Source organism: Microcaecilia unicolor, chromosome 12 (genome assembly GCF_901765095.1).
Source record: "Microcaecilia unicolor chromosome 12, aMicUni1.1, whole genome shotgun sequence".
NCBI lineage: Eukaryota > Metazoa > Chordata > Amphibia > Gymnophiona > Siphonopidae > Microcaecilia > Microcaecilia unicolor.
Window position 1 is genome coordinate 29,527,358 of NC_044042.1, and position 13,455 is coordinate 29,540,812.

At 45.6% G+C, this 13,455-nt stretch overlaps 1 protein-coding gene across 3 annotated transcripts in view; it reads right to left on the bottom strand.

Annotated features, from left to right (window-relative positions):
- ITPR3 (inositol 1,4,5-trisphosphate receptor type 3) overlaps positions 1-11,883 on the bottom strand; it is a 251,892-nt gene extending 240,009 nt beyond the window's left edge. For all 3 annotated transcript variants that reach the window (XM_030220428.1, XM_030220427.1, XM_030220426.1), the window contains exon 1: positions 11,587-11,883. In XM_030220428.1, the coding sequence (XP_030076288.1) occupies positions 11,587-11,675 (89 nt within the window). In that variant the 5' untranslated portion in view covers positions 11,676-11,883. The remainder of the gene's footprint in view (positions 1-11,586) is intronic.
- Between the last annotated feature and the right edge of the window lie 1,572 nt (positions 11,884-13,455).

Sequence of the window (13,455 nt, forward strand, 5' to 3'; positions counted from 1 at the left end):
AGCTTTCGAAGGTTGCCCTTCTTCACACCTCTCTACTCACGATTTAAAAAAAACTGCAGAAGCTGCTTTTGGATTTAAATGAAGCACTGTTAAATGACATCATTTCTGTCTTGTCTGCCTTTGATGTGGCAATAAGAGTCTTGTCTGCTGATCAGACTCCTAGCATCTGCAACATCCTTCCATTATGTGCCCAGTTGCTCAAGCATCTTACTGCGACAGATTCATCCATTGTTGTTGGCATCAAAGGAGAGTTTCCAACACTTAATTGACACTTGCTTTCCTGTTCATCCACTACAGTGCTGGTTCACTTCTACACCCACGTCTAAAAGACAATCTAATAACCTTCCCAGATGATTTAAAAACACAGGTAACCAACTCCTTGAGAAGGTTGTACCAAAGCCAGATCGAAATGGAAGGCTTGAGCCCACCAACATCAATAACTCAGGATCCACAGTCCCAGAAAGCATCACATCTGTGGAAGAGCCTCCCTCCAGAAGAATGAAAATGGATGCTAGCAGTCTTATGAGTGACTTTTATGGAAAAATGCCTCCTTTGAAGGCTATTGTTAATGAATTGGACAGTTATTTATGTTCGAGTGATGCAGATGACAATGTTCAGATTTTTTTGAAAAACAAGCAAAACTACTGTCCAAAACTGGCAAAGCTTGCATGGGGGATCCTGTGCATTCCTGCTACTAGCATGTCTTCTGAGAGGACATGTTCTATTGCGGGAAGGACTGTGGAAGACGGGAGAGCTAGACTGAATTCTGAGATTGTTGATGACTTATACATCCACAGATTAAAAAATCATAACAGTGCTTCATAAGGCATATTTCTCCTCTGCTAGGGCATACAGAGTGGGTTGTATTTGTCCCCCTGGACATTTTAACAGGGTGGATTAGGGTTCCTTGTGGTAGCAGAAGTCAGATATTGTTGAGGTTGGAAGGGGGGAATTTCAGTTGCTAATTATCATTATTGTTTTCTATTTGTGATTTTATAAACAACAGTTGTACAGAATGTTTCTTTTCAGGGCCACTGAGAGACACAGCCGGGCCCGGAGCAGGACCGACCAACCGACTGAGCACCCCTCCCCCCATTCAGGCCCACGCCCCCTTACCTTCCTGTGTCTGACTGCTCCTCCCTTGGTCTGTGGTGTCCTGCTCCTGTGTGCTGGGACCCAGATGATTGCATTAATGCAATCACCCAAGCCCTGGCATGAAGGAGCAGGAGAGAGACAGACCTGGAAGCAGGCACAAAGGAAGAAGCTTGCGGGGCCTGAGGAATTTTGCCCCTCTCTCGGTGGCCCTTTTTATACTTCAATAAAAAGATTTAAATAAAATGTGCAGATGAGGAAAGAGCCTGCAAGGACAGGGCGGGGACAGAGACTGCGGGGGGGGGGGGGGGGGGACAGGGACAAACTTTGTCCCCACTGTCATTCTCTGCTGACTGCATTGGAGCCTTGCCATACAGCCTTCTATTGCCATGTTGAGACCCTCCCACACACAGTACTGCCAACACACCTTAACCCCGACACCACAGTACCCCTGTTGTTCCAGGTCCAAGACAGCTCACACACAGCTCTGCCAGTGCACCTCATTCCTGACCAGCCGCATTTGATGTCATTTAGAAATAACATTTTTATCTCAGGGCTATTGTGACAAATAAGTAGTTCTGTATTCCTTGCTCAAGGGAAGGGGGAAGGGTGCTTTTTTTCCTCTGTATATTTAAAGGACTGTGAAACAAGACTGAAGGGTAGGCGCTTGTAGAGTATTTTTGGTCGTGGAAACAGAGCCCCGGGAAAAAGCCTGCTCCAAAAACTCAGTACAGGAAGAGCAGGCAACAGAGAGCTCTTTGTTTCCAGAGCTCTAACCCCATGCAGAGCACTTTGAAAAGAAGAAAGTTAGAACCCAATGAAGTGATTGTCTGTGTGCATGTGAATGTGCATGTATATTGATTAAACATTCATGTATGTACACTTTAAATATACATAAGCTAAATTCATTCAATCACATCAACTATGAATATCCACTGAGCAGCCTCCAGAAACAAACAGAAGATAGAGCGCAAAGGTCAAACTATATTGTCTCCAGGAGTCATCCTTGACGTCATGGTATTTGATCATTGTCATGGTCATCTACATTCCCCCAGATTCTATCTAAGGTGCCCAAAATTGTGCGCCGATATCTGGGCACCGATCCAAGATATGTGTCCAATTAAACTGGCTAAGGAGCCAATTAATGCCAATAATCGGGTGCTAATTAGCACCAATTTGAATTTGTATGCAAACGTTGCTATTCGCTATTCTATACCAGTGTACGCCCAAATCCCATAGTGTGCAACCCTAAAGAAGGCATGGCTATGGGAGGTGCATGGGTGGGTCAGGGGCGTTCCTAAAATATGCATGCAGTTTTTTTTATTTTTTATTTTTTTGTTACATTTGTACCCCATGCAGTCTCTATGCGGCGGGTAATGGAGGGTTAAGTGACTTGCCCAGAGTCACAAGGAGCTGCCTGTACCGGGAATCGAACTGTCGGTAGCCCAACTGTTTGGGGAGGCTAAAGGGGGCGGAGCTTACCTCCATACGCTCCGTGGCAGCGACGTCAATGAAGAAAAAGACACTACAGGCTCGCCGCCAGCTTCTCCCTTCTCTCTGCACACAGTGTCCCGCCCTCGCGGAAACAGGAAATGCATCACCGCAGAAGGCGGGACACTGTGTGCAGAGAGAAGGGAGAAGCTGGCGGCGAGCCTGTAGTCTTTTTCTTCATGGATGTCGCTGCCACGGAAATAAAAGGTCAAAATGCGCGGGGCGGGGGGGGGGGGGGGTGGGCTGCATCACAAGCGGAGTCCACGATTGGGCTGGGGAGGCTTAGCCTCCCCAAGCCTCTTATACGGGGCGCCTATGCCCAGGACCAAAGTCCACCACCCTAACTACTAGGCCACTCCTCCAGTGTTTCCCAAGTCTGGTCCTGGAGTATCCCTTGCCAGTCAGGTTTTCAGGATATCCACAATGAATATGCATATAATGGAGGCAAATCAAATTCATGCATATTCATTGTGGATATCCTGAAAACCTGACTGGCAAGGGGTACTCCGGGACCGGACTTGGGAAACACTGCTACAGCCGGTGGTGGGAGGCGGGGCTGGTGGTTGGAAGGCGGGGATAGTGCTGGGCAGACTTATACGGTCTGCCATCATCTACTATGTTACTATGAATACTGGAGATGTGCCCAAACTGGGCACTGGGAACTGCACCTGGTTTCAGCAGGCGTAAGTGAAATCGGCACTCAGTGCTGTTCTATAATAGGTTCTCATCTTTGAGAATAGAATTGAGCGACAATTTTTTTTTTTTTGGCACAGATTTTTCAGCACCATTTACTGAATCTAGCCCATTATGTAATCACCTGTGCACGCATGTAAGAGTGTGTGTTCATGTATACACATCTGTAGAACACAACAGGAATAAGTGACATGTCACAATACCCTCGGTGACATCCGTCTATTTAAATTTTCAGCCCAGCTTCCTTTCACATTTTACCAAGGAAAAGTCCATGTGCATGTATCAAACACACGGCGCTGCCAACACAAAGGGAATGAGTTAGTACACGTTTTAAGCTTCTAAGCAATGGACGCTTGGTTGGCGTTGCTGCTCACAAGATTCAAGCTTGTGCTAACTCAGTCCCTTTGTTTGGGCTTTTTATGCAGCAACTTGTAAATGCATTTCACGGTTTTACAATACAAGTATTCCAATAGCTTTGAAATGCTAGTGGTAAACTGTGGGAAAAGACCAACACAAAGTACAGAACACATAGCAACGCTTTACACTATGCTGGGACACTTGTTCAGTAAGGCTGAGGGGAAGAGTAGTTTCAAACAACAGCAGAATTGCTAATAACCTCGTTACTGTTTATTTTAATAAGCTGTATGTTAGTGTGTACTGCAAGATTTTGCACAGGGTTTAACTTCTAGACAAAATCCTTTTCTGCATCATCCCCCGGATTCTATACTGCACAATTTAAGTTGCGCACACAAATCCAGTCATATTCTGGATCTGCGCGTGCAAAGCCAATCAGCATCGATAACTGCCAATTAACAAAGCAATTATTGACACTAATTGAAGCTACTAAGTAGAAAATGTTAAAAAAATCGGAGAAATTATTTCTTCTCTCAATGTGTAATTAAACTCTGGAATTTGTTGCCAGAGAATGTGGTAAAAGCAGTTAGCTTAGCGGGGTTTCTAAAAGGTTGCTTCCTAAAAGAAAAGTCCATAAGCCATTATTAAGATGAACTTGGGGGAAATCCACTGCTTAGTTCTAGGATCTGTATCTGTGGAATATTGGGCACTATCGGAGGTTGGAGGTTGTCTATGATTAGAAAACGTCACATAAGCATATGCTTTGATATAGCACATTGTAATGGTGCTTCAGTGACTGTATGAGACACTTCCATTTAATTATGTAACGATACATATAGCAAGTTGCGCTCCATCCATCATTTAGTTGTGTATGTTTCAATAGAATCTGGCTGGAGCGGTGCCATTTTTCTAAATTTTTGATAGTTCTAGGATAAGCAGCATAAAATGTATTGTACCGTTTTGGGATCTTGCCAGGTACTTGTGACTTGGATTGGCCACTGTGGGAAACAAGATGCTGTGCATGACGGACCTTCAGTCTGTCCCAGTATGGCAACACTTATGTACTCATTAAAAAGAGCTCATTAGCAATTCCTTCCAATGCTCAGAAAACCGGCCCACAAAAACTCCCTTCTCTAACAACTAAAACCTACCGACAGCTCTGGAGCTGTCAGTAGGTCTACTGCTGATCACAATATCAGCCCTTCTGACCCATCTTCTACCCATTATACTGCTAAAGGCGTCTTACCATTTAGCATGCACCAGAAAAAAACACACTAAAAGTTTCCAAAATGCCAACATGCAGATTCACTTTTCCCAATACTGCAGCTCCCGTCGAAGTGTGATGAGAGCTGTGGCATTGGGAAAAGTGAATCCACATGTAGGCATTTTGGAAACTTTTAGTGTGAGTTTTCTGGATTTACAGAATACCACATTGCTGGCACTTTGACATTTTCTCATATATGTGCCCATACACACACACACACACACACACACACACACACACACACACACATAATTTGCCATTATTTGCTTAGAAAAAAGCACCCACATAGATCTGTCCCTGTGCAGATACTTTGAAAATGCAAAGTACCAACCATATCTTGTTGCCTACACCAGCTAACCCCGCCTCTGAGCCCGCCTGGGGCTGCATAGTGATCCCCATGCGGACTTGTGCCCACAGTTAGGGTGGCCAGTTTTCAGTCAGTGTATTGAGCCATGTACAAGGCATTTGAGAATCACCTTCTGTATATGTGACTGTCTCCATAGGAGCCAACTTTTCAAAATTATAGGGGGTGCTAAGCCCAGTGGAAATAACCCTTCCTTGGACACATACAAGGAATTTTCTCAATATTGGGGGTGCTGAAGCACCCACAGCACCCACAGAGTCGGCTCCTATGACCGTCTCTGGGAAAAGGTTATTAAAGTCACCGGAAACAAAACATGAGGTTTTAATTAATTTTGTTACAGCAAATAATTTGTAATACAACAGTCCAAACACCATCCTTTAACCCTTGGAGATGGACTAACTCACCAGTGTCGTCTTTATTACCCCCTCTCACCCCCCCATACACATACACACACACCCCAACCCACCACCCCTCGCTCTTTTAGCCAATACCCTTTCTTTAACACACATTTTCCAACAATTCCCAACTTATGCAAATAACTTCACAATACACTTATTGGAAATAAACAGTAGGCTGCAGCATTTTCTTAAACTGGTAACCTCAATTCAGAACAACAACACCCCTCAGCTACAGTTAACATGTTTAGGAATACCCAACTCCCCTGTTGCTTGCCTTGTCAGCTGAGCAGAAAAATCCATTTCCAGTCCATTGTGATCTCCTTCTTTCAGCTCCGCCTTGCCAGCAACAGCCCTGATGCAGACAGGGGCCTCCATGCCCTTTAACCGGTTCTTACAACCCACCCAAATAATCCACTGGTCATGGCCTTCCACAACCCCTGCAGCTCAGACGTCTGCCACCGTGACAACGGAAGCCAACCACCAAAATAACCAGCTTGATCACAATATTAATCCACATGTCAAGCAAAGTGAAAAAGAGGGAGTGGGCAGGAGGTTAAGCCGCCTCCGAGAAGCAGGAGCACCCTGATCCTCAGAGGGGGCTACCATTTATAACATGCATGTAGCCCGACCTTCTCTCCACCCTCATCCAATCCCCCTCAAGAAAGCCCTCGGGAAGAACTGCTGCATTTTAACATCGCCCAATTGAAGTGACCCCTAAACCTGCCTGCACTACCCTCTGACTAGCCCTCAGCTAACCCCAGGTCAGCCCGTGGACAGTTAGCCCAGCCCCGGTTAATGGGGCACAGCGAGACTAGCTCTCGGGCTTGTCTCTTATGTGAAAAAGAAAAAAAAAAAGAAAAATGTAAAGAAGTTAAAAAATTTAACTTTTGCAGACTGTTTATGGACCCATGACATGAAAAACTGGCCATTCTCAACATGTTGGACCTGCTACTTTAGTCATCTTTTCCCAGAGACTGTCACATATGTTATAAAAATGAGACACCCCCCCCCCCCCCCCCCCGCCACACACACACACACTCATTGCAACATGGAAATGATTCTACAAAACCCACACAGTATCTGTTCAAAAATGCATCTATACTTCCCCAGATCCTCTGGAGCACCGAGTGTCACGCTGCTGTGTCCTAACAGACCATGCAACAATATCATTAACCAGACACGCAATGTGAGTTTTTGTGACTACAGTGGAAATTCTCTTTTGGTGCAGTCACAAGTACTGACATTATGTGGCTGGGTTAATGGTATTGGTTGTGGCTTTCCCTTAGCAGCAGCAGCAGGCAGAGAACTGTTATCCCCTCATTTCAGGCCTCAGCCACCAAAGAGCGTTCACTGGAACAATTTCTCCTACATCAGCCCAGGGGTTCAAAACATGCAGTAGAGACACAGCCCTACTGTGTCTAGCCACAGAACACAAGGCAAAATTTGCATTTAGGGGAGGAAACACTGGCACAGAGTCACAAGATCAATTCCAGAAAACAAAAGGGCCGGCATCTCAAGAAAAGCAAAGTGAGTGCCGCCTTTGCTTGAGAAAGTGGTGTGGGCGGGGTGGGGGAAACAGAGCATTTGTTCTTCAGCATAGCAAAACTTCTAACCATGTCAATTTAAGCCAGACACTTCCTTGGAGATGTACAAAATTATGCTGTTCTGTCGATTCCCACTTCAGGCACAGGTAGCTCCTTGTGACTCTGGGCAAGTCACTTAACCCTCTATTGCTCCATGTAAGCCGCATTGAGCCTGCCATGAGTGGGAAAGCGCGGGGTACAAATGTAACAAAAATAAAATAGATACTATTGGAGATTCTACATGGAATGTTGCTACTATTGGAGATTCTACATGGAATGTTGCTATTCCACTAGCAACATTCCATGTAGAAGGCTGCGCAGGCTTCTGTTTCTGTGATTGGTGATCTGCAAGGGCCAACTTCTACATGGAATGTTGCTAGTGGAATAGCAACATTCCATGTAGAATCTCAAATAGTAGCAACAGTGGAGGAGTGGCCTAGTGGTTAGGGTGGTGGACTTTGGTCCTGGGGAACTGAGTTTGATTCCCACTTCAGGCACAGGCAGCTCCTTCTGACTCTGGGCAAGTCACTTAACCCTCCATTGCCCCATGTAAGCCGCATTGAGCCTGCCATGAGTGGGAAAGCGCGGGGTACAAATGTAACAAAAAAAAAATGTCCAGTGTACTGCAGGGATGGGTTGGAGGAGGGAGTTAACTGAAGGCATCATAACCCCTGTAACTATTTCCCAGGGCAGTAAACTTATCTCTGTAAGGTAGAAAGACTTCCATTCTCACCTCAAAAAACAAAAAAAATAATAATCACATCCTACCCCCTCACCAATAAATTTTTCTGCAGCAGCTAATGCTCTGCCCTGCCAAGTTACAAACCCGAGTCCTGTTCTCAGCTCAGGCCCCTCCATGGCAGAGAAAACGCTACATTGCTAGAGGCCAAGGGTTCCAACCCCAGTTCAGGCTCCCGCTTCTGGACCCACTGTACCACAGAAGAATCACTTAGACCCGCACTAGATTTTTAAAGAATTTGGCAATAAACTACAATTTTAAAAAAGGAAGATCAAGTGATACCTTTTTTTATTGGACTGGTAACTTAAAAACATTTTTTGATTAGCTTTTGAAGGCAATACCTTAATTTTTGGTTCAGAAATGAGCAAAAAATGACAAAGGTGGGAATTCAATAAATGGTGCTCAGAGATGGGCACCGGAAAAGATCTACAGCAAACGCTGTTCTGTAAAAGTGGATGCCTTTTATAGAACAGAGCTTAGCACCAGTTCCTGCACCTGCTGAAACCTGATGTAAATCCTGGCGTCAAAGTTGGGTGTGAAAACCCAATATTCTATAACACTGCACACAACTTTTTGGAATGCTCATGCCCCATCTGATGGCCACACCCCTTTTGAGTTGCACATTATGGAATTTAGCAAATCCTAATTGGTGCTAATTAACATCAGTAATCTGTTAGCATCCAATTATTGATGGTTAACAGCTCATCTGCCAATTAAGTTACGTGCGCATCTCAGAAGCCTGCCCTAAACTGAGCGCTATATATAGAATCCGGGGGGGGGGGTATATATTCATTTTATTTATTTATTGGAATCTATTAACTGCCTTTATGAAGAGATTCACTCAGGTTAGTCATTTTATCTTCTTTTTTTTTTTGTTTTGTTTTATTTCCTTTGAAGGTAAACTAACACGGCTACCACAATTTGGAAAACAGAAGACCTCTTTCTTTTTGTTGTTTGTTTGATTTTTAGCCTGGTAATTCTTCCTTTCTCCTTTTCCTTCTGACTCAAGTCAGACCCAGTGCTAGGACTGTAGTACCATGAGTTATCACTCACTACTACCTACTTTTCAGAACAATTAGGAGTGCGACCCCTCCATGGACACAGCAAAGGAGTTTTGGTCAGTACTGGGGCTTTTCAAGCATCAGCAGAGCTGCTACCTAAGAACTGACTGGTCTGGAGGCTGCCACTGTTCTGAGGCACCAGAATTCCTTCCAAGACCTTTATCTTGGGCTTTAAATCCAACCTACTACTACTGCTACTTAACATTTCTAAAGCGCTACTAGGGTTACGCAGCGCTGTACAATTTAACATAGAAGGACAGTCCCTGCTCAAAGAGCTTACAATCTAATGGACAAATGTGCAGCAGGGGTTGCCCTTAATAATGACCAGGAATTCCACCACCCCTAATGGCTATAAATACTTCTACTGCAGTATCCCCCCCCCCCCAACTCATCTGACTCTGAGATTAAACTGAATTGTACACCTAAACCACAGGATCAGCCTATACGAACTCCTTTCTTATATGCACTGCTAATTTACTTGTGGAAAGCTACATCCTGCCGCCTTAAGTCTGTCCTTGCCCAAGGTCCACATCCCTCCCTTGTCCAATTTTATAAGCGGCGCAAAAATCCAGTGCATAGAGTGCTGCAGGGCCTTAGCTCCAAGATTTAAAATTAAACATCAGGCATCTCTTCTCCAGCTTGCTTTTTTTTGCAAAACATTTTGTCTGCAATCATTTCTCTGGAGTTCTCCCCTACCAAAAATTTTACAAAATTAAACTTTTAGGCAAATGTTGTGCCATTTTAAAACTGTACAAGAAAAGTGACTTCCAGGTTTTCTTTGGACTTTTAGGACCTAACCTTCGATCTGGTCCTAAGAACATTAGAACAGCCACACTGGGTCAGACCAATGGTCTATTTATCCCAGTATCCAGGTCACAAGTACCTAGAACTCCATCTGCTGTGCTTAAGACAGATAGGACCTATGCAGAAGAGTTTTCACTGATGCTCCAAAGTCAACTGCACAGCTCGACACCAGGCGTAAAAAAGTTCTGGTGTCTTTGTACAGGGAGAACACAGAAACCATTTGAGAGGGATCTGGCTTTCCTTGGATCCTGGGCTCTACAGGTCAGATGATGAGGTGAGTCCCTGGCCACACTCCACAGCATTCTCATACCTGTGCTGTGACTACTGGAGGTCCATGGAATGCACTCAGCCAACCCGGCCCCTGGGCCACTTCGTCACCATCTCTCACACAGGCAGAACCACCTTCATCTAATATAGATTTATGCAGAGATTTGCTTATATACAACCCCTAATTATCATAGACTTCTTGCTCAATTTTCTAACCCACACGCAGAGGTGTAACTGATCATTTTTATTCTAAATTCTCGGTAGCAGGGATTTTCTGTTTCCTGTATATATAAGTGCTGACTGCTCTAGATTTTCTAATCTGAGCCTACTCCTGCCTGTAATTACAGCTTCCCTAAAGAAAACCATATATGTTACACCCAGCCTGTTATCAGAACACCTTAACCCAGTCCTGGTTTCCTCCTAGCCCGGCAGAATACATAAAGCCGGAATTTGGAGAACCAAAACACGATCCGCTCCCTCTGTCCCCTGCTGCTCCGTCTCCTGCACAGCTCTCGCTACCTGAGCCAATGGCAGGGCACCAGGAAGGAGCAGCTTGTCCATGCAAATAGTGTCTGCACAAACCCCCACCTTCTTCCTCCCTCTCAATCTCTGTCTCTTCCCTCTTCTTTCACTTCATCCCTCCTCTCTGTTCCTTTTCGCTCTTCCACGCCTCAACTTTCCTCTGCAACCCACACTGCCAGTGTTAGCATTCTTAGCAAGGCATTCAGACGTGGGAGAGCCCATCGCCCAGGGCACGGATCTGTGTCACAAGTACTGGCAGACACAATGGCTGAGCATTATTGCACAGACATAGAGCCCAGGCTTTTATGTGTGTCTAGTGTTTTTGTGTCTTGCACGCACGTGTGTGGCTGTATGTGAGCGCAGTGCACTTGTACGAACTACGAAGCCTGGTCTGATCCCACACACGCTGTCATCATTTCCCTCATAGCCACTGCGAGCTCTACTCTGCATTTGCTGTCACATGTGGCCGTGACTCACTGTAATCCTGCACACTGGTTCCTGTGTAACTGGACTCTGTTATACTGGTTCCTGTAACCCAGGCTGGCTGAACCTTTACACAAACACGATGCAAGCGCTAAAAGCAGGGGAGGAGGAGAAGCAGGGTAAAAGAAATGAAAAGCCTTGTGCTTAAAGGGGGGGGGGGGGGGAGTTAGACAGGGAGCATGCAGCAGCTGAAGTTAAATCCGGTCCTTTCAGAGCAGACAGCTCCATCCGTACACAGCAGAGAGAATTCATTTCCTCAGCAGGTAACAGTGCAAAGCGCAAACCCCTCCCTCCCCCAACACCCCAAAGGGCTCACAAATCATAACCTCTTCTCAGAGAACCCAACTCCCTCCCTCCGGTCCCAGACAAACTCCCTACCCAACACCCAATACAATCAGAAGCACATCACCCCCCCCCCCCCCCCCCCCCAGAGCTTAAAGAAGCCGCGGCCCCCTCTGTGCCAGGACTCACCCCAGGGTGCTGATGAATCCGCTGACAGAACCTTCGGCATAAAGCGACACGATGTCCCCCACATGCAGGAAGCTGGCCATCTCGCACATGTTGGCTCCCTCGTAGCTGCCCAGACTCGACCCCTTCAAAGTTCACAGCACACGCCCAAGGTGCTGGAGGGTCCCACAGGTGATCGTGCCCAGAGCCAGCCTGAGGGGCGAGAGCAGAAGCGGGATCCCGGGGGAACGAGGAGTGGCAGCAGAGCAGAGACGAGCTGCGATTTGTATGGGGCTCCCTCTCTGTCCCCTGCTGCTCCGTCTCCTGCACAGCTCTCGCTACCTGAGCCAATGGCAGGGCACCAGGAAGGAGCAGCTTGTCCATGCAAATATCTGCACAAACCACACCTTCTTCCTCCCTCAACTCTCAATCTCTGTCTCTTCCCTCTTCTTCTTTCACTTCATTCCTCCTCTGTTCCTTTTCGCTCTTCCACGCCTCAACTTTCCTCTGCAACACACTGTCAGCGTTAGCATTCTTAGCAAAGCATTCAGACATGGGAGAGCCCATCGCCCAGGGCACGGATCTGTGTCACAAGTACTGGCAGACACTATTTATTTATTGCATTTGTATCCCACATTTTCCCACCTATTTGCAGGCTCAATGTGGCTTACAATGTATCGTTATTGTTAGATAATAGATTAAGACAGCAATTAGTGTTACATAGAAAACATGGTTGACATAATAGAACTTATACGATGGTAGCAACACTGAGCATTATTGCATAGAGCCCAGTCAATAATGTCTTACGCAAGTGTGTGGCTGTATGTGAGCGCAGTGCAATTGTACGAGACTGGGAGACTGGGCATCTAAATGGCAGATGACGTTTAATGTGAGCAAGTGCAAAGTGATGCATGTAGGAAAGAGGAACCCAAATTATAGCTACGTCATGCAAGGTTCCACGTTAGGAGTCACGGACCAAGAAAGGGATCTAGGTGTCGCCGTTGATGATACGTTGAAACCTTCTGCTCAGTGTGCTGCTGCGGCTAAGAAAGCAAATAGAATGTTAGGTATTATTAGGAAAGAAATGGAAAACAAAAATGAGGATGTTATAATGCCTTTGTATCGCTCCATGGTGGGACCGCACCTCGAATATTGTGTTCAATTCTGGTTGGAATTAGAAAAGGTGCAGAGAAGGGCGACGAAAATGATAAAGGGGATGGGACGACTTCCCTATGAGGAAAGGCTAAAGCGGCTAGGGCTCTTCAGCTTGGAGAAAAGGCGGCTGAGGGATGATATGATAGAGGTCTATAAAATAATGAGTGGAGTTGAACGGGTAGATGTGAAGCTTCTGTTCACGCTTTCCAAAAATATTAGGACTAGGGGGCATGAGATGAAGCTACATTGTAGTAAATTTAAAACGAATCAGAGAAAATTTTTCTTCACTCAACGTGTAATTAAACTCTGTAATTCGTTGCCAGAGAATGTGGTAAAGGCGTTAGCTTAGCGGAGTTTTAAAAAGGTTTGGACAGCTTCCTAAAGGAAAAGTCCATAGACAGTTATTAAATGGACTTGGGAAAATCCACTATTTCTGGGATAAGCAGTATAAAATGTTTTGTACATTTTGGGGATCTTGCCGGGTATTTGTGACCTGGATTGGCCACTGTTGGAAACAGGATGTTGGGCTCGATGGACCTTTGGTCTTTCCCAGTATGGCAATACTTATGTATATAACTACGAAGCCTGGTCTAACACTGGTTTATGCACAGCCATAATCCCACTGGCGTAAATGGCTGCGCCTAAATCTCATCACGTCCACCCAGCCCATGTGAAATTCTATAACCGCGTCTGAACGTAGATGCGGCTTGTAGAATACTGCTAGGTGCGTAAATCAGA